Source organism: Hyalella azteca, unplaced genomic scaffold (genome assembly GCF_000764305.2).
Source record: "Hyalella azteca isolate HAZT.00-mixed unplaced genomic scaffold, Hazt_2.0.2 contig3349, whole genome shotgun sequence".
Classification (NCBI taxonomy): Eukaryota; Metazoa; Arthropoda; class Malacostraca; order Amphipoda; family Hyalellidae; genus Hyalella; species Hyalella azteca.
The window spans coordinates 121,420-148,939 of record NW_025933600.1 but is presented as its reverse complement, the minus strand read 5'-3'; the positions used below and the strand labels follow the sequence as shown (position 1 = coordinate 148,939).

At 38.1% G+C, this 27,520-nt stretch overlaps 2 protein-coding genes across 5 annotated transcripts in view; both read left to right on the top strand.

Annotated features, from left to right (window-relative positions):
- Positions 1 to 1,950: 1,950 nt before the first annotated feature.
- LOC108667773 (DNA polymerase epsilon subunit 2) lies at positions 1,951 to 12,447 on the top strand. Its single transcript, XM_018154836.2, has 12 exons — positions 1,951 to 2,426; positions 3,218 to 3,365; positions 3,760 to 3,932; positions 4,355 to 4,454; positions 5,135 to 5,282; positions 6,428 to 6,536; positions 8,196 to 8,334; positions 8,715 to 8,819; positions 9,031 to 9,161; positions 9,854 to 10,040; positions 11,209 to 11,385; positions 12,258 to 12,447. The coding sequence occupies exons 1-12, from the start codon at positions 2,365 to 2,367 to the stop codon at positions 12,345 to 12,347; spliced, it is 1,569 nt and encodes a 522-aa protein (XP_018010325.1). The 5' UTR covers positions 1,951 to 2,364; the 3' UTR covers positions 12,348 to 12,447.
- Positions 12,448 to 14,614: 2,167 nt separating this feature from the next.
- The window catches only part of LOC108667777 (leucine-rich repeat and calponin homology domain-containing protein), a 52,177-nt gene continuing 39,271 nt past the window's right edge, over positions 14,615 to 27,520 (top strand). For all 4 annotated transcript variants that reach the window (XM_047879569.1, XM_018154845.2, XM_047879568.1 and 1 more), the window contains exon 1: positions 14,615 to 14,784. In XM_047879569.1, coding sequence (XP_047735525.1) covers positions 14,619 to 14,784 — 166 coding nt within the window. In that variant the 5' untranslated portion in view covers positions 14,615 to 14,618. The remainder of the gene's footprint in view (positions 14,785 to 27,520) is intronic.

Genomic DNA, 27,520 nt, shown 5'->3' with positions numbered 1-27,520 from the left:
ACGATGGAGCTGGTCTCCGAAACGTTTTCTATAAAGATATGAATTGACGTTATCATTTTTGTAACTGATTGTTATAACATAGTGATGTCGGCGCTGAAGAGTAGGCCAGCTGTTGTGCTGTTGTGGCCTGTCGCCGAATTCAGTGTTGCCAGATGGGCCTTTTTCAGGCCAAATTTCGCAAATGTGGCATTTTTTGAAATGCATTGGCCTGAAAAATTCAATTTGGCCTTTTTGTCCATTTTGGGCCTTTTTTATGAAAAATGTAACTCTCGTTTTTTATGATAATTTGATCCTTCAATTTTATCCAAGACGAGTGCACCCAAATTCAGTTTTGCCCAAGACGAGTACACTCAAATTTTGACACGAAACTGTGTCAACACTTCGGTTTAGGTGGCAACACTAGCGAGTGCCGCCTAATCTGGGCAACACTGGTTGAACCATGGGACTATATCCAATTGCCGACTCGTATTAATTAAGAACCATGGACGGCAGAGCTGACAGAGCGTATAATTAATCGAGTATAGTTTTCAATTCTAAAGAGCAGTATATTTAGCACTATTTTTTGAGGTTACAGCACAGCTTCTCGATATATTCAGCCTTCTGGTGTGAGTCACTTCAAGATATCACTTTGAAAAAAAAAAATAAATTTTATTTCCTTTGCAAGTAATGATAGGCAATGTATTATTTTCCTGCGCATTCAAAAGTTGTGATAAATTCATAGGATTGACTTTTAATATTTAGATTAGTCTTGCAAGGACCACATCATCTCTATACCGCAGAAATAAGTTTAATTTTTTTCATCTTCCGAGTATAAATATTCTACCGTCAATGCCAACATGTCAAAAACTTCGCCACATGGGTCGCCTGCAGAAGACCACTACTGCCCTGGATGTAATGGACCATCATGATTCCTGCCTTTCGCAACGTCGCCTTCATCACTTGAAGCCGTCCGTATCTAGGCCGTAGCTAGGTCGAACCAGCCCTCGGTCGAACGGCCACTTGTCGAAAGACGATAAATTTTGGAACAGAACTATTCTATCTCAAACCTAACCTCAGATGCGGTGAACGTAAAATTACGTAATTTAACGATGCCCGGAAGTCAGATTCGATCCGCGGCCTGGTGGTGCACGGCAGGTTCTATGCGAGGCCGGAGGAAGACAAAGCCGAGTGGTTCACGGCTGATTGGTAGATGTCCGGAGATATCCAAGGCGTTCGATTCAGGGCTTATTGGTGCACAAAATAGGTGGTGAACGGCTGCGCTCCCCGCCAACATCACTTATGTCGCCTACCACTTTACTATCTATTTTGTTAGCAAAATAGCAAAACTGAGCCCAAACTCTCTAACGCGAACGAAAAGCTTTATGGTTGTTAGGTGGCAATTAAATCCTCAATATCATGTATTATACGGTTTTCTTTACGGTCGGCGAGTAACGTGCAATTCGCTGCAGGCTGACGGCTTATGTAGCATTGACGGTAATTCAACTCATACACGTGATGAAATTGGTGTATTTTTTGCTGTCTGAAAGCCTTGAGAGTAAATGCATGCACTGCAAATGGTTAGAACTACCTTAAATTTAAAAATTTTCTATTAATTTCAAATGGGGCCTTTTTTGTGAGTCAAATTGGCCTTTTTCTCTTGGCTCCATCTGGCAACCCTGTCGCCGATTCTTGTACTTTTCGTGACTTATTCACAGAAGATCTAAAATCGTGTCATTTGACCGGATATTTTCAGGACTGAGGATAGTTTGAAATCATTTTTAAACACTAGGCTTAAAAAGCTAATTACTAATTAAAATTTATATCGTAAACCCTAATCATATAATAGATGCTCTTAATTAATTCTGCTATATAAAAAGAAGTCATAACGTATTCTGCGTGCGACTGTCACTGCGACATTAGGTAACGATAATAACGTAGGTATGTGGAAGTTGGCGCCGCGGGTCGCGCTCAAGTTTAAAAATGGACTAGGCTACTAGGAAAACTCAAAGTGGTTTTGCGGCAGGGGACCTGTTTGAACTTTAGATAAGCTTTTCCATTATGTTAATAGAAGAGATCGCGGAATATCATAAAAGTTTTTTTGTGCAGTTTTCTAATTTTCCACGTAAGAAAATTTAAATGGAAACATAAACAAGAATAGGTTCCCAAGGGCCAATTACACAATATCTTTTTAGATTGACTGGACTTTATAGTTGATTGTGATACTTTTAAATTAAATTGTATAAAAATAATGCTTTTTCACCACTGACCACTTGAAACTATAATATTGTTTGCATGTAAAGTTTGTATTTTAAAAACAAGGAATTGGTTGGTCACAACCCAAACAAAATATTGCTCAAAACTCATGTTTTCAAGTTGCATTTTAAAATGTCTTCTACCAAGACTCAAGTAACATCTTTATTTAGAATGCATGGACTCACTTTACGGAGGTAGGTATTGTCTTCTGATAAATTATCATTTAGCTATAAATTTAGCATTGATTGATATTTGATGTTGTTACATCACATCATTTACAAATTACATGCAAGTTTCCATGAATGAAAAGTGTCTTGATTTAATGTTTTCTGGGCAATTGTTTTTTTTTTAAGATGGATAGCCTATTTCAGGGGATTTTTTTAACTTGAACCAGATGAATGGTTCGTGCAAAATGCCAAAAGTAATGAGAATCAAATGTAAAGGAAGCCTTTGAGTTTGACTAATTCTGGTCATTAAGGTCATGCCTGGCCTTGTGTGCTGGCGCTGCCAATCTGGAATAATGCACTGAGGCTCTGAGCGTCTGTGTTCAGAATTTTCCCATCATTCTTATAATTTTGTAATGATTGTTTTCTGGGTTATTTTAAAAAATTGTTAAAAATAGATCATTCTTCTTTTTTTTCTGAAGAAATTGGGAAAAGGTCATAGTGAGCCTAAGTGAGGTGGGTGAAATTGGTCAAATTTATGGGTGGGCCAATATCTAGGTACTGTACTGCCCAATTTTCTGGTTTGGCTTTGGGATCACTGCAACTGTGATGAATTTGATTTTGTATATAATTTTAATTGTTAAAAAGTTATTTATAATTTAGCTTTACTATTATTGGCTGATCTGAATACAATATGATATAAGTGATGCATAAAATATTTACTTGATGGTGTTAGTGCAGCTGGTTACTTGAAATATTAGAAAATCACCTGGCTATATCAATGGTCTGTTACTCTGTTTCATGATGTTCCTTTGTTGCAGTGATGGCGCCAAGTACCTGAGCAGTTTACTGGAGCCAATTGATGTTGCTGATCATGAAAAAATTATTGAGAAGGTGATTTCTGCTGTGCAGAAACTGCCTCTTGCATCGGCTGTGATATCTCAAGCAGAAATTGTCATTGCTGCTAAGGTTTGCAAGAAAATTTGTTTCACCATAACTCTAATAATTATTTACTAATTTTTGCTTTATTGTTCTGTCTGTCAAAGTTTTCATATTAAACCCTTTTGTGGGCAAGCATAGAATATAAATGTGCACAAATTTGAATTTCTGGAGCAACTTTGAGATAATATGGACAATTATTTATTTTTCATGTGTATTTTTCAAAGTTTTGCTTGAAATTGGCATAAAGTAGCAGATGAAAATTTGGTTTATAGAACCAAATTTTCAAGTGTGAAGGCCGGAGGGTGTTGATTTTTGCAAAATAATTGTTGCTTTTTCTGTTGATGGTGTTTATTTTTGCAAAATGAATGCAGTTTTGCAACATTTGTTCCCAAAGCACTGAAGTTTTTTTTCAATATTGCAGGATGTTGCTGAGTCAGAAAGTGAAGAACCTGAGCAGTTGCTGCAAGTGATTGCTGCTGATGGTATTCCTGCACTTGAGTACAGTGTTGAGAGATCAAAGTTTGTGCTGGTCCCTGACCGTCCTCATCTCCTGCATGGCAATGCACTGCACAAAGCTCAGCTCTTTAGGAACAGGTGAATTTTACTTATCTAGTGTAGTTACTTTGAGAATTCATAGCCGTTAAAAATATTTAGAAAAAATTAACTTTATAACTTATGAAGGAAGTAAACATTTATTGCCCAGTACTATTGCAGGAGTAAGTACCTAATTTCACATCACTCACAAATTGGCATTTGTATTGAAATAAAATATAGTTTAGTTTTCTATATTCTCTATATATACTATATTCTTATATAGTTGAGTTTTAACACATAAACCAAAAATAAGTATTGATACACATCTTACATCAAAAAATAAATTCTAGCTTTCTTTAATTGGTATTTAAGGTTTTTGCAAGTAATTGTATTGTTAAAGTGTTGTTTCACCCAACGAAGATTTTGTACACTTACTTTATCATTACATATTTTAAAATTTAATATTCAATAAATAATATCAGGTACAACACAGTTTACTGCCGCACACGACAACACAAGCTCTTCCGCCCACCTGCTGCAGGGACATCAGCTGCTAGCAGCAAACATTATGGCCTTACAAAAGTAATTGCAATTAATAATTTTAGTTTAATCTCATTTAAGCAAAGCAATTTCTCATATCATTCTGGAATTTGAAGTATTGCTTAGCCTATTCTTTACAAATATCTTTTTCGTGATATGAGCCTGCAATTGAAATACCGTAAACACATAACCTTAAATAGTTGCAGCTAGCTTGAATTTAACACAATTTTGGATAAATCCTATATTCTTATTCCAAACTAAATAAGACCTTACAGATGTGTATTCTTAGTTCCTCAAAAAATCGTTGGTCTATTACAATGAAGTAGATTGATAGTGTAGATATTTGAGGCAGGTTGGTATTGAGAGTAATGTATTGATTGGCAAGTTTTTTGCTGTTAATTGACTAGCAAGTTAATGTATTGACTAGCAAATTCTTTGACAGTTAATACTTGCCTTGTGACTGGATAAGTACCTACTTATGAAATCTTGTGAAATTATTTATGAAGTTTCATAATTTATTTACTTTGTAAATAATAACAAAATACAGGGTGCGGCGCGGGAACTTACTTATTTGAATTGCGCGCCACGTGGCGGCCATTAGTCCTAGGAAGGTGGCGCCATGCGCAATATGGTGCGCGGGCTATGAAGTTTTTCGTCCACTCAGTTCAGTTGCGACCATGCAGTGGTCGAGAGAGGAGCGCGCGTTCGCAGTCTCTGTGTATGTTGAGTTTCTTGTTGGTGGCGGTGGGAAGAGCGAGGAGGAGGTCATCGTGCTGGGGTTGTTGACGCACTTGGTGGAGGGGCAGATGCATCTTGAGGATGACACAGGAGCCGTACCTCTCAACCTTGCCAATGCTAAATTTCACACTGGTAAGCTGTGCCAGGGCTAAATGCATATCAAGACTTGACTCAAACCTGTAAGGCCATGCCAATGCAATTTCACACTGGTAAGCCATGACGCAGATAAATACATATGAAGACTGACTCTACCATGTAAGGCTGCACCAGAGCTAAGCACATATCATTACAACTCAACTTTGTAAGGCCGTGCCAAAGCTAAATACACAACAAGACCTGACTCCACCCTTCAAGGCCAGAACTGCTGCTTTCATGCTTTGTACTTCTTTACCATATTTGTGCTGGTTATGTGTATAAAATAGTCAAAAAGTCATGATGGAGGTGATTCTGATAGTGTGAGGGGTGAAAGTAAAACCCTCATGAAATTACAGGTGTGAATGATAGTGAAATTGCAAGAGTACATAGAATGCAGGTTTATTGAAGACAACAACTATGGCCGTTTTTTGAGAAAGCAAAAAGATATTTGTACAGCTAATGGAGGTAGAGAGTGTGGAGGAGGGCATGAATTATGCCTTTGTGAGGGGAAAATTAAATGAATGAACGCCAAACATAATAAATGTTTTATCCAAGTTCATCCCTGTTTTATGATATATTTACAAGTTCTAAGTTTTATTGTATTCTAGCCTTTGGTATGTCAAATTAGAGTGCCTTGGCATGTCTTAGAAAATACTTTTTGTTCTAGTTCATTCAAAGTGTTTTAAGAAGGATCGTTATCTTTCTTGTGAGTGGCATTATCTGTGTAAATGTCCTGCACTTTCATTGGTCTAACTTATGTAGTTTCTTGCATGATTCTAATGTCATTGGGCACCTTTCTTGTAACACCCTCGCTTAATATTTATACATGACCTGAGGTTGGTTCGGTAAGTGGCAGTGATATGAGGATTAATGAGGTACAGCCTTGCGGTTTATAGAGTATTATTTGAAGGAAAAGTGTATTAATTAATCTTTAAAATAGGCAAATAAAAGACATGTATTGATGTGTGCGTTATTCAGCTTTACCCCTCCAATAATTAGTAAATAATGTGGCCAGGGCACAAAAATATTATAATGAAAAGTGTACCTATTAATTCATATTTAAAATGTTCAAATAAAGACAAGCATTGATGTGTGCATTATTCAGCTTTACCACTCCAATAATTAGTTACTAATGTGGCCAGGGCTGTTCCCCGAGCATTGCCTGGTGCTGGTGGAGGGACGCTTTGTTGACGGCGTCTTCAATGCTGAGGCTGTGGGGCTGCCGCCTGCCGAGCTCCCCAACACCACCAGGTCAGATGCTTGGCAGTCAATATCCTGCAAGGGTGAATATTCTCCAATGGGGAGAATATCCTGCATCAGCAAGGGGGTGAATATTCTGCAAGGGGGTGAATATTCTGCAAGAAGGTGAATATTCTGCAAGGAGGTGAATATTCTGCAAGGGGGTGAATATTCTGCAAGGGGGTGAATATTGGGGTGAATAATCTGCAAGGAGGTGAATATTCTGCAAGGGGTGAATATTCTGCAAGGGGTGAATATTCTGCAAGGAGGTGAATATTCTGCAAGGGAGTGAATATCCTGCAAGGGGTGAATATTCTGCAAGGGGGTGAATATTCTGAGAGCAACAATATTCTGCAAGCTGCGAATATTCTGATGGGGCAAATATTCTGTAAGGAGTACCTATATTCTGCTGAAAATGTCAAACTTCAAAATGAGTTTCCTAGTATATTAAATGGGTTTGAATTTAGCAGTATCCCACATAAATGTTTATTAATGTAACGGTGAGTTGAGTAAAAATTTCATTTTAATTGAATTATCGTATAATTCATCAAATTGAAATTATTAAGTGAGGCTAGTTGGCACAGAAAATCTTGGAATACATGTTCTTCTGATATTAATTGATTAAAAAAGTGTGAGAAAATTATAAAAATAATTCTACTCAATCGACTGTGTGATCAATTGGTCACTTCACTTCTGGCAGGACTTCTGACTCTTCGTCAGGCGTTGACATAGGCTCGTCAGGCGTTGACATAGGCTCGTCAGGCGTTGACATAGGCTCGTCAGGCGTTGACATAGGCTCGTCAGGTGTCGACATGGGCTAGACAAATGTCAACGAATTTTTACGCTTTTCATGGCATTGTTCTTCAACAGTTCACTACAGAAATCATTATATCTCTACATGTGTGTTTTTTAAGCTGGGTTCCGTGCACTTATCATCACTATCTCACTGTTGCTGGTGTCCGTCTTCTCGTGTCGGCGACCTCTAACGCAATTGTTTTTTTTTTTTCGATGATGTCCACCTCTTTTTAGCGCATTTTCTCATTTATGAAAAAAATGCACTATTGTGCTCGCCATGTCCGTCCGTCTGTCCATGACCTCAAGTTTTCGTCGACGAGAAAATGCGCGCTCTGTCACTCACTGCAGTGAGTACTGAGTTATAATTTTTCATACCTAGGTTGATGTTGCAGCGTCATTATCTTGTCATTTTAGGCGTTACGGTGACAAGAAAAATTTGTGCTGATCCACTTCCACCCTGAAGAGCATATTTCTATTGTGATTTTCTGTGTGGAATTGTATATTTCTGATACATCGTGAAACCTCAGAGTTATTTAACTACAAGAACTAATAATCTTATACTTTCTACTGTACGCTATCGAAAAGTTGTGCTTTAAATAATTCAGGTCTGCGTCTGAAATGCTGTAGAATGAGCTCAGCGCGTGATTCTAGAATTCATGCCACACACAAATGTAAAATTAAATCTCAGTATTCAATTTTGAATACCGGTACACTATGAATTGGGAATGATAGTCTTAAAAGGCTTGACATTCTAAAACTTTTTGATAAACACATTCAATTTTACTCATTGACCTATTAGAGCCAGCAAGGAAAGCTGTTTAAATTCCGATATTTGTTTGCCCTGAAACCAATGTAAATTGTTTCTTTTTTTTCCAGAGCCCTTCTTGGTAACGTGAATTATTTTGGGGGAGCGGGGACGACCTGTGCCAAGTACAGCCAGAAACTCGTGGCTGCACAGCGCAAGAAGGAAGCAATGTTTGTCATTTTATCTGACGTGTGGCTCGATAAAATTGCTGTACGTTCCATCCTTTGAATTTGATGCTAATCAAATAACGATAATGATACATAACGATGATAACGATAATCCAAACGGATAATAACGATAATCCAACATGGGTAATGTTGGATCTATTTTAATAAAAAATTCGATATCATACAATCACTAATTTTAATTTGACATTCTTTGAATTGCTTGTTCAAAAGTGCCGTGTAAGTCAGTATGTGCACAGGTATCAAACTACTTAACCTTCTGTTGAATTGAGAAAAATTCCTTATCGCAAATTTTGTACCCCAAGCAATTATTGGTATTACGAAATACTAAATAACCCTGTTTTATGATCTCTTCTTATCTCGATCGTTTTTTGATCTGATCTGTCAATATATCTTCGTGCGCAGGTGGTGACCAAACTTCAAGAGCTCCTGCAGGGCTACAGTAATTTCCATCCCACAGCATTTATTTTGTGTGGGAATTTCCTCTCAGAATCTCACACTGCTGATCAGGTGACTCTTGCGCTCATGCATCTTGCTACGAGTTATCATTTGAGAAAGATAATCTAGTTATCTACCAGCCTATTTGGATGAATGAAACAAATATTGTGAGTGTAAAGAGATAGTTCAACCTTAGATAGCTATGCTGACGTTTTATGCTATGCTGACGTTTGCTACAGGACTGAATAATATGTCGTAATTGAGATATGATCGTGATTGACAGGTGCTGCAGCTGCGCCAAGCTCTCACAAATCTGGGGGAGACTATTGCCCAATTTCCTGAACTGGTGGCGCGGTCCCGCTTCATTCTGGTGCCCGGACCCACTGACCCCGGACCCTGCAGTGTCTATCCTCGGTGAGAACCATAGCTTGCTCAACATAATTATTAACTATAATAATTGTCCCGTTCAACATAATTATTTACTATAATAATTGTTCAGTATAATATAATTGTAACTTAGGATGACAATTGTAATAAGCCAATATATACGTATGCACCCACGTCACTGAGTGGTTAGTCCTTGATCTGTGTCTGCTCTTTGCAGCTTGTATCCTCCCTTGAATCATTCAAGTTCCTCTAATATGTTTCATGGTGGTTCCTGTAAGCATTGTTTGTTCGCTAACTGCTGATCTACATTGAGAAGGTTATGTTCTGCATCGGCTAACCAATGTCGAATAATAGCCATATCAATGAGATCGTATAATAAATGATGGCTGATTGCGTCTATTACCATTATGTCGTTGTTAGACCGCAACATTAAACCATTGTAGAAAATTCATCTCATCTTAATTAGCCCATCATAATGTGCTTTTACAATAAAATTCCCAAATCCTTTGTACGTATAGCCCGGTTCTTCCAAAATAATGTCTACCGTATGTCTGTGCAGTCCTGCCCAACTCTCCCAAAATAATGTCTTCACAGTCATGCTTTTTCAAAGTAATAATTGAAGCGTGTGTGTGTGCTGCCCAACTCTCCCAAAATAATGTCTGTATAGTCCTGCTCCTCCTAAATAATATCTGTATCGTATGTATGTGCATTTTGTGCAGACCAGCCCTTCCAAAATTCCTCACTGAAGGCCTCCGGCAGAAGGTTCCCAATGTCGAGCTTATGACGAACCCGTGCCGCATCCTCTACTGTACGCAGGAGATGGTCGTCTTCAGGGAGGACGTCATGACAAAAATATGTAGAAACTGCGTTTATTTCCCCACTGATGCCGAGGATATACCTTCTCATGTAAACTATTATTTTTTATTATATCCTCTATTATATTACTACCTAGCTATTGTGACACCTAGTATTTCATGAACTATTGAAACCAGGTAAACAAAATGAAAGATGCAGCGTTGGAAAAGTTATTTCGTGTAAGGCCAAGCTCTTATTATAATATTATTTTATAGTTCATGTGATTACTCAGGAAGGAAATGCTGCTGAGTTGAATAATTCTACGTGCTCGTAAGAGTTCAATCTTGGTATTTAAAATGATCTACTCAGTTTTGAATATTTAAGCACTGAGTACTTGAGATATAGTTAACAATTGATTGAAATTTCATTCGCTTTGATGTAATGATTTTCCAGGCCAATTTTTGGACATGTTTTCAATTTTTTATCACATGCAGAACTTCAATATCATGATCTTATGGGAGTTTGTGACATGGCAATTGTTACATAAAGTCAACATTTCTGGGTATTTTGTAGTCTGATTTTCGCTAAAATACCTATGAAAAAAGTAGCCTAACGTCCTCACGTATAAGGATATCATCTTTCAGTTAGGTTGTGCGCGTCAGAAGTCCTATGGGATTTCGCGTTCCTAGGGGGATTGTTCCTGCGCGCCCCACCGTTGAGCTCGCGGTGTCTGACTGCAGGTCTCAGTCGTGGGGTTAAGTTGTTATGTAGGCAGGATTCCTTACATCTCCCTTCTCTGTCTCTCTCGTGCGGGCGGCCGACGTCCCGTGTAAGCGACCTCTTGTTCGAGTGTCTTCGTTTCTGGTGCTTTTCACTTGTCTCTCCTTGTCATTTCGTCTCTTTGAGATGCTAACGCTGCTTCCTTCGAGCCTGCTTCAGCGGGCTGGACATCTGAGACCTTCCGCCCCTTGTGGATGATGAATAATTGAGACCTTCCACCTCTATGGTGATGTACATCTTGACTTTCGGTGCGAGATAGCTAAATAGCTGAAGCGCTAGTAAACATTTTGCCACTAAAGTGTTAGGTTAGGTTTGAGCATGTTTGAGCATGTTATTCGATACATCATAAATGGTGGCTTCTCAATATTCCATGTAGATAGTTCACTGTTGTACCATATATTGAAGCAGATTTAGGCTTTCAAATTGTATGCCAGTATCTATTTGAAGTGTTAATAAATATGTTTTAACCCATTAAATAGTATCTCACTTAAATTTTCAGTTTTGCCAAACGCTGATATCGCAGTCGCACCTCGCACCGCTCCCACCCAACGTGCTGCCTACTTACTGGGACCAGGATCACTGCCTCAACCTGCACCCCACGCCTGATTTTATTGTCATTGCTGACCGTGCGGATCCTTTCACATCCACCAACAATGGCGCCATCATCACCAACCCTGTACGCTTCACATGCCATGAAAATTATCCTTGTCGGTTTGGTCTGGAAGTGTTAATCATTGCTTGAAATAAAATGCAGTTGCAAAGCCTCCATCCATAATAACCAACTCCTCACGACTTGCATGCTAAATCTAACATTTCGTCTGTGACTGTGCGCCAACTTCAAAATAGACAATTCTAAATCATATTCAACTTCAATTCTAAATCATATTGAAATAATATTAACAAGTTAAGTTCAATCGAAATTCCACGACAATTTTAATCTGAGAAAATTTTTGTTTGGATGTGCATGGGGGTTGATATTTTTCACTTTTATTTCTGTTCAGCATAGTAGATAATTTGTATATTTTAATTTTTATTACTTGTCTTTATTTAACTTTTCGTTCGATGAGAATACGAGATTTACGTTCATTTTCGTCCGTTGAATGACGAACGAGCTTTGCGCGGCCGTTAAGAGTTCATTTAATTTCCATTCATTTTCTTTATTTTGGTTGTACGATCTTGCGTAAGAAGAATTTATAGGCGATTATTAAATCCGATCTATTGTTGAGATTACATCAATTTCGAAAGTGTTTACATCTTCATTATATCGTACAGCCTTACCATCAGCTATTTTAATCCGCAATAATATTTGTTCTCTTCTTTCGAAGAGCTATCGATAGTATTAAGTTTTTAAAATATTCGTTTGATGTTGTCTCCGTTTGTTACTGCCTCGTCTTGCAATTTTATCTTTGCTATTGGCACATCAAAAGAAAATTGCTTTTTGTGGTATTCATTACAAACGTTAACTTACATGTAGGATATTTATCTAAATTTCCTTGCAAGTTTTTCATTTATTTTTAGTTATTTTGTCGTATTTAATTTTTTTTGCAGGGCTCGTTCTTGAAGACTGACTTCTCCTTCAAAGTCTACTTCCCTAACCGCCATGAGGTGGAAGACAGCCAGATCACCGACACTTCTTGACATGCTTCGAGCTGCAACCAAACTACAACAGCGCTTACTATTAAATGTTTTAGCCAAAAAATTTGTTTTGTATGCAACCCGTTTAATCAATAAAAATTAATTCCGGAATCGTTTGAGTGATTGCAGTCATGGAAGTACATGGATAGACCTCTAAATAGTTATTGTTGTCTGTTACAAGTGTAAAGTCTTTGATACTAGGAAAATGTCTAATAAGCGAAAAGAACCGAACTTGAAGTTTTAATATCAACGTGAAAATTATTTTTAGTCGCAGTCGCGGAAACTCGAATCAGTCATTAATTTACACGGATAATTATGCCTTGTTCTAATTTTTTAGTTCTGCCCAAAAATCCGCTGTAAATCTTGAATTTGATTCTAATTGAAAACACGAATTTCCAGCATATTATCACAAGTGTAAATAATGAATAGTTTATGATGAAAAAAATTCGTTATGTTATTATTGATGCCATCGTTGATGCTAGCCTGCTGTCAAATCACTTTAACAATGAACTGGATCAACACTCGTGCTGGTCTGCGTGCTCGTCAGCGGGTTCAAATACAGCTAACGTCCAACCAAACTCTTCACAAGTTCGAGCATTACACACCAATGGCCCATGGGTGCCCGCCGAGCGAGCGAGACATTTGGCTCTCGAGCTCGCGAGATCTGCGCACGCCTGCATCTAACTGTACAGACCATACCCATTGATTTTTGCAACAACCCACGCTGGTTGCTCTCCCCCTCCGTGGTCTGCCCTGGCTTCATGCAGGGCAGAAAAAGTGATCACTCAGCTGATGGCATTAGGTCTCTGTTCCTCGACCACATCAACACATGCCACCGACGATGCATGCACATATACACCGATGGCTCTAAAGACGATAGCAGAGTTGGATGCGCAGCGGTTAGCGACGCTGCGAGGAGCTCGCTGAGACTGCATAGCTACTCCTCAATATTTACTCTAGAACTATACGGCATCCTGTGTGCCATCGCAATTGCAAGGGAGAGCACAAACATGGAGATTTGCATATTCAGCGACTCCCTGAGTGCAATTCAGGCGATTTTATGTTACAACTCACCGCATCCCCTGGTAACCACCATACATAGATGGCTTATCCGACTCCACACGCGCCAAAAGACAATTACATTCTGCTGGGTCCCCGGTCATGTGAAGATAACGGGCAACGAGGCCGCGGATGAACTTTCACGCCGCGCAGCGGCTGAAGAGACACCACCCTGGAATGATGAAGTCCCTCTGTGAGTGCCCATCATTTGGTGTGGCCCGACGGCAATTTTTCCCCCATCTAAGCCAAAACGACCCCGACACACACCTAAAAAGTATTTTGGCCCAACCAGAACACGGTAGCTATAATGTTGACCGCCTCGTAGAGTACCTGGGAGCAATAAACATGTTCGACTGTATATGATCTGGTAAACGCTGAATACATGTGATGCAATATGTTCTTAGCCCATAATGCCCAACGTGACATTCGGCGCGAGATAGGTTAGCAGCTGAAGCGCTAGTAATCATAGGGTCACTAAAGTAACTCTTCACAAGTTCCTCAATTATGAACGAATTAGTATAAAATTCGGGACATAAATAATTATTAGCAATGCGCCAATTGATGGACTTGTAAGTAGTTCAGTTGCGCCTAAATTGCATTTTTTCGTTTTATTATGAAATAATTTGACGCAAAAATATCTAATTATCTTAACCTAAGCGCATTGATAATAATGAGCTATGCTCTGAATTTCATGCAAATCCGTTCGCAGTTAAGGCATTGTAGCAAAATTTGCTTGTTGCTTGTGGAAAATCCGACGAGCTCGCGAGCGAGCACGTAGAAGTGTCCATGCAGACATGAATGAATGATGAGGCTGAAGCAAAATCATAATAATTTATACATTTTATTACGGATATTGGAAATTATTAACAATTGGTAATCATTATTTGCTTAGCTCGACAAGTCCGCATAAATTGAAACTTTCCCGGGAAATTTGTGGGTAACTTAGATAAAATTACTTGGTCGAATATACTAAAAACAATTACCATGGCAGCATCATGGACAAGCATCATGCCTCTAAATGAAACTATTAAATGGACATGAATGTTATGAAAGTTTAAACATTTTGTGATCGCTGCCTTCTAGATAGTTTCAATAACTGATTGCGCGGAGATAAGGCTAAATTTCTATCCACGAGTAGAGTAGAGGATAGACTGCGCTGCACTTGTTTGATGCCAAACGCAGTGCTACAAGCTCAGTGTTTCTGAGATGGCGGGGATGGCAGGGTTACATTCGGGTCGTTCCGCCACGACAATCGCGAGAACGCTTGATCGTATTTTAGAAGAGTCTGTGTTGACTGGTGAATTATTCTTATGTGGACGCAAAATAAAAGAATATCCTAAAAATGCATCGAAGTATAATTTAAGTGATACTGTGATAGCAGGTAAGAGGCTTGAACGCCACATTCAAAGGCTGATTTTCAGATTTTGTGCCGCTGTGCGTCATCGTATTTTTCAGGAACGACACTTCGGACTGGGCGTTGTAATCCTATTGTGATATATCCCGGCCAAACATGAAAATGTTGCGTAAGTAATTATATATAATGAGACGGGAAGTATATGTATTCACAATCAGATAATAACAAACCAAAATTCCTTACAAGCTGAAGCCTTGAAGTTGAACTTGAGATTTTATCACTTTTCTCCTTGAATCATCATTATTGATTTCATAACATAGATAGCTTCTTCATGAGAGTCGGTGTGTGAGTAGGTAAACATGATTTTTTGCCACTTTTTTCATTGAATCATCATTATTGATTTCATAACATGGATAGTTTCTTCATAAGAGTCGGTGAGTGTGGGTAAGTGGTAACCGTGATTTATTCACTTTTCTCCTTGAATCATCATTATTAATTTCATAGGCCTAACATGGAATGGATAGTTTCTTCATCATTTCATGAGAGTCAGTGACTGGTGAGTGTGAGACTGTGAGTAACCATGATTTTTTTTCATTTTCTCCTTGAATCATCATTATTGATTTCATCACATGGATAGTTTCTTCATGAGAGTTGGTGAATGGTGAGTCATGAGTGTGAGTAAACTTGAAAAATGTTTAATGAGTAACCAAAAAAAAGTTACCCCGGGAGTCAAAGTTACCCCAGTTTACGGTATGGTACTTTAAAACTTGATTTGATACTTCATGTAATAATACTACTGAAACTGAAGTGAAAAGACTGAAAACTGAATTTATTATTATAAAAAGATTGTCCAGTCTGTCAACTGGTTACATTTGGCACACTAAAATTTTTGTTTCTTGCTAACAGCAATCATGCAATGTAGTAATTGTTATTTATTACTGATTGAAATGACTATTAAACAAGAACTGGTCAGCCAGGCAGGAAGTTATATATTTTTTTAAAAAACAATTGAAGCTCTCCTGCCATTTTCACACCCATATGGACAAGATCTCTGTTAAAATAATTCAGGAATGGAATTTTCCTACTTATTACAGAAATCTGTCTAAAGTGACAAATTTTCAATACATTAGGGATATTGTGGCCCCATCGTCCTCTTTTATTTTATTAACTATTAGATAAGAGGTAATTCATCTGTCAAGAAGCTTGCAGTTCCAAAAATGGCAGGAAAGCTTATGTTACCGATCTTGAGGTACGGTAGATATTTTCAACAGCGGTTTCATGCCGCTTGATCCCTACTATGATAATAACCTTATATTTAGCTGTTTATTAAACTGCAAGATCAAGCTGACAGCTCTAAAACTTCTAACTTGTCAAAATGTTTGACTATTGGCATACAGAATTACAGATATTTCAGTAAAACATGGAATTAATGCAATCTTGATTTCTAGTGTCAACTCACTGCCAATTGCAGAAAATATCTTGTATCCAAGTAACCATGTGTATTTTTGTACCTACATGCTTGATAATTAAGCAGCATTGAAAACAAATTTTAAATCAAGTAATTTTTTTGTAGAAGTGAATCCATTTTAAGTCGTGTTTGGAAAATATATTTATGTATATTTTCTGTTCCAAAATTTGGCAGCTGAGCTTACTTGCCAATTTTGAGGAAGCAAGAATTCTGTTTCAATAATTATTTCCTTTCTAATTGATAATAAAACTGTTCAATTGAGCTACAAGGTTACAAGCTTACTGAAAATTTTGTGCTGCAATATTTCAATGAGAATTTTGTTATTCTATCTTGTGAAGTGACAGGCAAATTACATCCAATCTAACCATTAATTCAACCTAGTTGACAAAAATCAGTGGCACATTGTCATCTTTTATTCAATTTTTAAAGAAAATGAAGGTCAATAGTAAAGAGCAGTAGTTCCATAAGTCATGGGAAACAACTTCACCAAAATCTTTTTGTATCCTGACATAAAATTAATCTAAAATTGTGTGGTATTCTCCAAAAATGGATCACATTATCACAGCAGTGGCGCAGCACTCGCATTCTATGTCAACATCCTCATTTTTTGGAGTCTAAATGAAAGGATGTGCATTATCAAATATGGCTGAAGTTAATGATCATCATTAAAAATATAGCCTTCTCAGACATAGTATATGTTTCATTCATTCTTAATTTTACTGTGTGGTAACATCAAAAAATGCATACTAATTGAGCAAGTACATATATGAAGAAAATTTATCAATAAAGAGAAGATGTGGGTTTAATTAGAGAGTCCTTATGTTTGTTTCTTAATTTCAGTGTCCCAAATTGATCAGACAGGCATAAAGGTATACAGGTATGAGGTATACATGTGAAGGTATACTGTACATGGAAGACAGGCATAAAGGCATACAATGCATCCTAAAAAAAAAGCTGCTATTTTCTATTACTTATTTTGACTTGTTCATGATTATGATACCATAAAGCTTTCAATTGCCATAAGTAGCCAGAAAATTGTATTATGGTTTTTATTTTTGCTATTTAAATGTGCATAATCGTGATATTTTTGTGAACTTAACAATTGCTGAATGTTGCAGCAGATTGTAAAAATTCCTAAACTGAAAGATTTCATTAACATTTAAATACTCCTTGAATCTATTGATAATTGATATTAGATGTTCAGCATATTAGAAGTTGAATATTGATTGTCATCAAATGAATAGTAGACAGTACTTGCCTACAAACCTATCCTTATGCAGAAAAATTTATAACGAGAACCGAAAATAAGCACAGTGGCCTCCCTAAACAAATTAATGCCGTCCTTGACAATGTTACTAGCCATTCTTTTACTCATTGAGCAATAGCATAATTTCCTTGCCTGGGTATTGGTTGTTCAGTGAGTCATGTTGTGGGCGTAGTTTTGTTCTCGGTCAATTGGAGGCCCGATGCAGTATAATTATCGTAGAACGCAGGCCCGTGGTGGGCTTGATGAACGATGTTGTGCTGTACAAAGCGTTCATTCATAAACTCCTGTGAGGGCTGACCTCACATCAGCGGCAGATCCCTGATTGAAATGCCCAGTGTGTGAAACTTGTCGGGGCCCAAGTGCGGCAAACCATCAAGTCCTCTGTCAGGGTCTTATTGCCAGGATCAATTACTTGTTCAGATCCTTTGCATAATTCGTAATAATCACGTTTTCCTGCCCATAAAAGTAGTTTAATTTCATTTGTCGATAAATTCTTCAGGACTGTGGGTTATTAATATTAAATAATATGTGCCATATGTGTCATAATCAACGAATTCAAAGAACGAATAATATGTTTCTTACACCGGAAAAATAAACTTTGACATTTAAAAACATAGACCGCCTTTCTCATAATTTTTCACGTACTATAATATGCATACGAGATCTTATCACAGGGTAAACTAAATACTTTTTTCGTGAATTAACATACATACCATTTCATTGGTCTGCGCATTAGAAATTAATCATTATGAATAGTGGAATTCATCAGAAATATGCTTGTAAATCTGTGCAATCGTGAAGATAGGTACTATTGGCATTCACCCGTTCTGGGTATATTCTTCGATTAATTTTCATTCAAATATCTGTTTTCCTTGCTTCGACTATTGGATTCAAGCTTAGCTTCATAATGATATTCGTCATCCATTCACATTATAATTAAATATGTCGATAGTACTATCGTTTTTCTAAGTTTTCACGTACTAATTCATTGCGAGAGACATTTGACACCGCACGAATTCCTGTAATGTTCATAATTAATAATTGTTCAAGACAAGACCTCACAATCACATTCTTCATTGTAGAGTGGAATATCGTGTGCTAATGTTGATACACGTGAAGCATGACTGAACTATACTTATTTACTTAAACAACCCTAAATCAAATTGAAATTCTACTGCTACGAACTACCTGATCGCCTCGCACATTACCACCCAGTGTAGATGCGTTCTCCAGCAGCCACCAAAACAGAAGCATGCGTTCGTGTTTGTTTACCAGCGTGGCTCAGCTCTGTTTACTCAAACTCTGTGCTTGCACCCCAGTCATCTCGACTACTGTAAGGCGTAGTTCCGCTCTTATTCCGCACTGAAAGATCATCACACGCTTGCGACTTGTTGAGATACTTGCTTGTTTATGCTTTGCTTAGGAAATACTTAATGGTAACGGAGTTACCATTACCTGTGAATGGTAACATTATTCAGGATTAAATTTCCTTATTTAAATAATTTCTTCAGACAATTTTTCTGAGTTTTGGTGATAAAATAGAAATTCTTCATGAAATACTATGTTGCTTAATGTCATGTGTCGTGATTCCTTTTACGGTCGTTTCGCAAAACTTACTAGCTGAGCCTTGAAGAAAGTCATTATTAGCATTTCGAATCACACTATTCATTTACATTATTTGTTTCTGACGTAATATATTACACTGTTAGAAAAATTCCCGTTAACGGTATTACCGGCGTTTCAGTGGCCGGTCGGCACGTGAAAAGAAACACCGTGTCGCCGTTTTTATTCTAATTTAACACTAAAAATCCGTAAAACATCTGATAAAAACGGCGAAACAGTTTATTTTCACGGGGCGACCGGCCACTAGAACGCCAGTGGGACCGTTTTTTCACCGTTTTTTCTAACAGTGTAGTTACGTGCTTAGACTGGGAGCTCACACGTGAGCCTGAACAACGGGAAACTGTTACCTGGTAGGAAGTGTTGGGTGAAGAGCACTGCTATGATAGTGTATATCCTCTTGAACAGAGACCGTCTAGCTCGGGGGAACGCTGCTTGGGGATTTATAACGTGTTCGATCATTTCGTACGTCTGAGTGACTGTAATGTTTGCTCTATTTGCGTGTACTTGACATGGCTCGAAGCTTCATCAGCTTCTTCATGATCCAATACTGATTCTTAATTGTTTTACGTTCAAATTTGACGCGTTTCCTATAGCTGTCCATATCAGAATGTTTAGATCAAAGATTTATTTCGGCAGTTTTAATATTTGTGTGTTTTATCTATTTTTATTTAGCGGCACGGATTCCAATTTTTACAGCATGTTGCCCATGACGAGCTGGTATCGCGCCTTGCGAAATTAACGGATGATTTATGACCTAAATTCTCGCTTATGTGCAATCAAAATTCCCTTCCATTCGTAGTATCACCTCGATTACTGAAACATTTCACTTTAATTACTCATCAATAAGTGCCTGCTAAAGTAAGGACGTAATGGACGTAATTTTTGGCACTATAGTTTTAGTTAAAAATTATTTACAATAAATTTCTCTCCCAACGCTCATTTGCCCGCGTGAATGAACGATTTTTATTGGCATTGTTCTACTTGTACGTCAACTGTTATCAGGTCGCGCAACAGCTCGGATGTCTGCTGTCAGGGTTTGTTTATATGACGGTAGTTGGGTGCGATGTCTCGTACTCAGCGTGCTTGTATTCACGGCAGTAAATTAGACGACGAGTCACTCGAATCGCCAGACAGGCGACCTTGCCACCACTGCAGCCATGCGGTTAGTCGCGCTCTGCTGAGCGTGACGAGTAACGCTGCGTAATGCACCTCGTCAACAGGAGCTGTGCAGCTCTTGTTATTGCACGTCTGAAATAAGAGATAGAGAGAGGCCTTGCACGTCGTGACTCTTTGATTATCTTATAAATTTTAACCGAGTTATTGAATGTTGCGAAAATATCTCGAAACACTTGCTGTCAGCAATTACGGCTACCCACAAGGAAGGACAATATCCTCGATCTCTTATTTACTAATAATAAAAGAATGGTGGTGGACGTTGAGGTTGAGGAGACCTCGCTGTCCGACCACCACCTGGTGATGGTATATATATATATAGAGATATGACAATTGGAATTGAAACTCAGCCCAGGTCTACACCCCAAGAGGGGCTGGCAGGTCTTAACTTCCACCATCTAAGAACGGCTTGGGAAGCAAATTGGAATGAACTTGATGAAACTGATGGGAGAGAAGAGTTTCATGCGAGAGATTCAGAGGAAATTTGCACATGACTATGTGAGAGACTAGCACAGGTTTGTGTGTGCGTCATACCCCGATAAAAACTCTGGGAAACTTCCCTCAGCAAGTGACGAGCAACAGCATCTTGCATCTGCTGGCCCGATGGAGGGCAAATAGACGGAACACGTCCAACGTTACATCCGCAACTCTCGAGGGCGGGGCGTCCCATGGTTAAACTAGTATAAGGTTGACCCATCAGAAGCCCAATTTTGCGGATGTAGTTCTTTGTTCGCCTGTGTCGTCACTGATCTCAGTGACGTCACGAGCATTAACTAATCACCGAAATGCGATCAAACCAGTCAACCAATCCGTCATGAGAATGTCGTTTTTTACGTTTCTCGATCTACGTGACGTAACAAGAAAGCTGAACGGAATGATGGAACTTCTCGTGGATCAACCTTATATAGTTCAATCATGGGGCGACCTGCCTATCGACGACTTGGAGAAGGACTACGAAGGCGACGCATCAGCGTGACCTTGGACTAAGAAGTCCTAAACTCGCCATAAGGTGTAATGGTGCTAGTATTGTTAACGAAAGCTCGGTTGAGTTAACCGTGTCCCTGCGTATAGCCTGCAACTGACAATCCGGACAATATTACAAGCAATATTTTATAGTTTGATTGCTCTGGTCAGTAAATAACGTTCGAAGTAGGTACATGTAAATTAATTATTTTTGTAAACTCCTACTCTAATTGGGTTTCGTAGTTTTTTTAATAAAAAGTCGGAACTAAGATATGTATCATAAATTGTAAATACATTTTAAAGTATACCTTCAACTCAGATAACTAGCTGTAAGCATTTGACATATGCCCCACCCGCTCGGATGAATAACTAGGATAAATTTCGCGCTCGTATCCCAGTCATGCATTATAAATTATGATATACGAGTGCAGTGCAGCTAGAGTGTCAGTAAATTAACACGCTGCCTAACTCGCTCACGTCTCGGTTCTTCTCATGTCACATTAATTATCAAAACAGGCGAGTTTACCTTCTGAAATTTTTAGAACGTTTTCTCTATTATAACCTGCTGAAATTCATGGGGTCATTTTTTCTCATCCAACAGTTGCATTTATTATTTGATTCATTAATATTGAAAGTATGTCAACAAGAATATTTGTATCAATTGTATTGTAGTATTAGAACTCAAGTTATATTGTTGCATATTGCGGAAATAATGTATTTTTATGTGAGAGGACAATCGCGTTCTCATTTTCATATAGGATTGTGAAGAGCACAATATTATGACGATAAACCGACTTTGTATCATCGCTTTTGTGCGTGATAAATCAACAGGTTGCTGGTTATGCTCACCGACACATTCTCAGAGAACTTGAATTTGTTGTAATGCAAGTATTGAATACACGCTGTCTCCTTCTCCGTATATATGCGCCTCAAGAATTAATTTCTCCCAGCGCACGACGGCGTGTATTTAATGAGCCGTGTTCTCGGTGTGCGCGCATCCGACGTTCATGCACACAACCTTGACCGATCCCTCCTTATACCACCCCTGCTCAACTATCGGAACTTCATTCAAGTCCTTCCGGTATCAAAAGTTTCTCCTCATTATGTGTGGGAGTTCTTACCTCGACTATAGAGGTATATGTATTCCCTATAGAGGGAATTTGAATATCTGAATTGACAGGATAATACCGTGACAACTAATCTGAGAACATAACAATCTTACTATACCGGTGTCATCGGCAAAGCCCGTTCGGCTTTCCATGATAATTAAAGTAAATTAGATTTTCACTGTTCGAGGGCACCGCACGCGACTTTACCACGTGAATGAATTGCGCATCACTTGGCATTGAAAGCGATGCCTAACCATTGTTTACATCGAAGCCATGTGTCTCGGGGGCTTTTTAAATCTATCATAATTCCATCAAAGAAGGCTGATGCAGCCCCGTTCACACTGATAGATTGAAAAAATAGCCTTTTATCTTTTTTTAAAATAAGGCTGAAAAAATCAACTAAAACTTGTGGGATACATTTAGTAGTCTTGCTCGTTTTGAATTTTCGGATTACCACTTCAAATCCACGGGGAGACAATGATCTATTTTTTATTCAATAGGAGACGTTATTTTATTATTGATCCAAAATAACTGGAGATCCTTTAAGAGAAGACGGATAGAACACTGCTTGCTGGAACGGTGTTAACGAGGAAGATGTTGCTGGCACCTGCTGATGCAGGAGTATTACATCGCTTATATTGCCACGTTCGGATGCAGGAAGGAAAGTTGATTGTGAGCGCAGCTTTAGATTAATGTGATCTGATAAAGAAGTCGTCTACTCTGGCACCTTCATACTCGCTCCCTTGTAGGTATTATAAATTGTAACGTTTAGTTAACCTCGTATGACTATCGAGACCGGTGTAGATGATCGATATCTCGTTTGTTACAGGAATGTTCGAGGGAACGGTTAAATTGAGTGTGAACAACGTTATATTGTGGAAGAGCGCAATTAACGGTCTCTAAATTCTATTCAGTTATTCACATTTTTTAAATTTATTTCACTTATATAATCCCGACATTAAAGGTTATAAATAATTCACAATTTGCATCTTTAAATCAAATTATAAGCTTGCAAATTGAGACAGGTGCGGTCGATAGCTTGAAACTCGTCAATTCTCTGCTGCGATTTTTGATAGCGGAAGTGCGAGTTTAACGTTAAATTTGTAAGCTAGCTTGAGATTTTCTCAACGCTCATCAACACCAGAAGATTTTATTAAGAGGAAGACTGTTAACCACTTCTTTATAGTGGAATAACTCATGGATTTTGTGTGTTGTTGCCAATTTTTTATTCGTTGTTGTAATTGAATTGTGTTATTCAAAAGAAAAGTGTTCGAAGCTAATAAGGATAATGTACGTATTTCTGGTCATCAATAGCAACGGTTAATGAACAGAGAACGTTAGTGTATTTGTTGATCAACAAACGTTTTCCGGCTCCAAGACCATATATACAGACACACATGCGTGCAAATATATTTATTTGCGTAGCTCTATGCCCATCTGAGACTAATAAGTTAGCTTTCCAGTCATCCCTGACTTGCCAATCCTTGATTGCAGAGATAAGGCAATGTTAATACTTAATATTATTGCACTTATTTGTCTTTTAATTACGTTACAAATTAAAGTCGCAGCAGTATATACGAGTTTGCAGTATATGCAATATTATTAAGCTTATTACGAACCTCGTAATTCCGAGAATTGCCCGTAGTTTTGTGCCCTATTCATTTGTATATATTCATACCATAGAAAAAAAAAGTATTTGGCTAAATCAAAAGTTGTTTAAGCGCCAAAAAATTATATCAATTTGTAGACACCCAAATTAAAAACCTATAAGAAATGTAAGATATAAATTATTTACCTTGGATTTAATTCACTTGAAGGTCATTTCTGTTTCTCAGTACCCTTAAGGAGTTCATTTTCCGTTTCCTGACAAGCAATGTTGCCATTTATGCCATCTTTGTGTGTGAGAATAACTCTTGTGAATACATCGCTATCAACTGGTGCCTCGGGCTCGACGAGACCTGCTGTTGACTTGTGCGACAGAGCAAGCTTCACTTCTCACGTTCGTTTACTGTTGTAATTCAATACAAGGAGTGCCGTGCATCAGTCAGGTTTCTTCTATCACTCATCGCTACAAAAACTCTCTTCTTCAGCAATGCAGCTGGTAGTTAACTCCAGCATCTGTGTTTTGAGTGCTGCGATGTGTGGTGAACTGTACTGCAACGATACCGTTTTAATTACACAAATTAATTTCTAGAATAATTTCCTTTCGAATAACATACTTGATTTTGGGTCGCTGCGGTTGGATAACTAATATCCTTGACCATCATCGCTTGCGGTATCATTTATAGAACATGGAAAATTTTTATTCACGAAGTAAGATTAAAAAACTTTTGCTCCTTACGTTGTGGTTACTGGACCTGAAAATTTATTCCTATTTATAGATTATTCATTACGATTATTTCGGATTATCATACGTTAGTTTTGCAGTAAGTAAAGAATATTTTCTTAAATTAGCAATTGTTTAGAGAGATGAGAATTTATCGAAATTTTTTAACTGAGGTGATACTATGAATCAAAACTCGACGACATTTCAATACAAAGACAAGCCATTATTTACGCTGAACCAAATTTCTGACGTCTGCACAGCGATTATGTGGACAACATAAGTTCATGAAATACCTCTGCCAATAATTTTCCAGTAGTTGGCCAAGTCCAAAACCCAAGTGTCAAACAATGCTGCTGGAAACCTACCGTGCTTCATTCATGATCCGTAATCGCCTCATGCTTGCTCGCCGTGCGCACTTCTCTGATTTACATGATTTCTGTGACCGCTAATCATGAGTCAACCCATCTCCAGCGCCTACATTTCTGTACGCTCTATTTCACGTTGTTGGCACCATCTTATCGTAGCTTATTCATAATAAACTGGCATGTAAAGGTGGTCATTAGCATTAACTTTCATGTCGATTTTTTAATAACTGATTGCATTATGAAAATAGTGAACATATACGGAAATCATAATGGATATGGAAAGGTTTTCAATTATGTTCCGACTTTCCCTTCTATGACTTTCTAAATCCTTTTTTACGTTTCCGTCATGCTTTTGCATCAAGCATGTTTTCGTCATGCTGTTGCATTTTTGCTAGCTCAAAACTGATGAGTTTGAATCCTCAAACCTAGAGCTGTATGAATACTTGGATAAATTTAAACTCCTCATGTTTGTATGTGGAACTACAAAAGAATAAACCAGTTTCTTCCATCTTGAAAATTTCGATAACTATAGATGCATAAATTTTCATAAATCATTTCACCTCATTTTGGCAGGCTTAGTTTTTAATGCAAGTGCTGCTGATCACCCATTTGGTTACGTTTAATGCTTAATTTAGTGACGACCGCTCAGTTGCGCCTGCATGTCCAAAGAAGATATCTTTATCTTTACTCGTGTCCCAGTTTCGCTTCTCCTTCAACATCGTTTTTCCTCTTGCTGAGCAAGTATGTTGAATTTATTCGTCTTTTTATTATTTTTTGCTTACAAATGTATAAAAATATAATAAAATTTATAAATTCTATAAAAAACAAATATTCTTCAATAATCCTACTTTTTCCTCGCGGAACTTGGGATATTCAATGAGGGTGAGACGACCTATATATACTTAAGCAAAAATTATTGCGCTCTCCATGTATTCCCTATTAGTAAGCATTATTTTGCTACATAGACCATTATTTTGCTACACAGAGAATACAAAAATGATTTACCGCACCTCTGTGCCTATGCTCAAGCTCTCCACCTGCATTGGTGTCTCCAGCCTCGTCGTGCAGATGCTTCAGTTTTTGACCTGCCAAGTTGTTTGCTGTAGCATCGAGCAGATATTTGAACTTTCAGACTGCCGACGCGTCTCGCAGCGGCTCTTCATTTGCCGACGCATCATGCAGCGGCTCTTTATTTTCAGACGCATCATGCAGCGGCTCTTTATTTTCAGACGCATCATGCAGCGGCTCTTTATTTTCAGACGCATCATGCAGCAGCTCTTGGTTGGTGCAGCTGTATCGCTGATGCCTGATACCTGACATCATGCCACAGCTTTTGGTTGGTGCAGCTGTATCGCTGCAGCCGCTGATGCCTGATGCCTTTATCACGCGCCGCTGCTGTTGAGTCCTTGCAAACTCGTCTGCAGGATATCCGGCCTGCTGCGGCTGCTGCATCCTTCGCGGCCATGCCTCGCTTGCTGTCTGCCATTTCTAACATTTTCTAAGTAATGACTGCGACATTTTTATGTTCTGCATGCTTGGTGGATTCCTCGTAACGGATGTTGGAGAAAATGCGCCAATTTTTCCTAGTTTCAAACGTCATTTCATTAGTTTTATGAGACTCTTTCAATTTTACGACGTTCAATTAATCTGTTCTTGTTCATTTTTTAAATGCTCTCAATGCCGTTACTTAAGGTTTTTTAGTAAATTATTTCAAATAGAATGTTAGATATCTTATAATTGTCTCTCAAACATCATTATTTTTAACTCAACACCAAATATTGCGAAGGTTTCATCACTTTTTCTAAACATTTTTTAATATGAACTACGCTAGTGTTCTTCAGCCTTAAATTTCCCCTGTATTCTTCACCGATATTCATTCATCTTTCTCATACCCTCCCTCTTAACGACTCACTCTAACGTTTATTATTGGCATTATTTTCATTTATTTCCCCTCGTATCATCGTGACCCCTGCGCTATAGGAAGACTGGTAGCTGGAGAGGGGGACCAACCGTTATGGGGCAGTCGATAAAACAGCTGTCGAGCCCCACCCAACGTTCTCTTATACACGAGGATTAACTTCGTCATCACGTTATGATGTATATACAATTATATTCTATACATAGAAGAATATACAATTAATAAATTCTAGGTTGTGTTGCAATCACTGGTAATAATTTCTTATGGTATTTTATGTGCATCGGTGTTATCTCGAGTTATGTATCGATTAAATTGTTCCTATTATCCCCAACATGTTCGCACTATTTTGCATTTATATCGCTGTACTGATTGCGTACAGCGAACTGATGCTTCTTCACTATAATACTAGTGTCGATCATGAAAAAAGTAAAACAAATATGTTCATACATAATAGTGGTTACGTGAAACATTTTGATCATTTCCAGTAAGTTATTTTACCAATTCCTCTTCGTTTTGAATTTAAATGACCAAATTTTAATTATGCTTTAAAG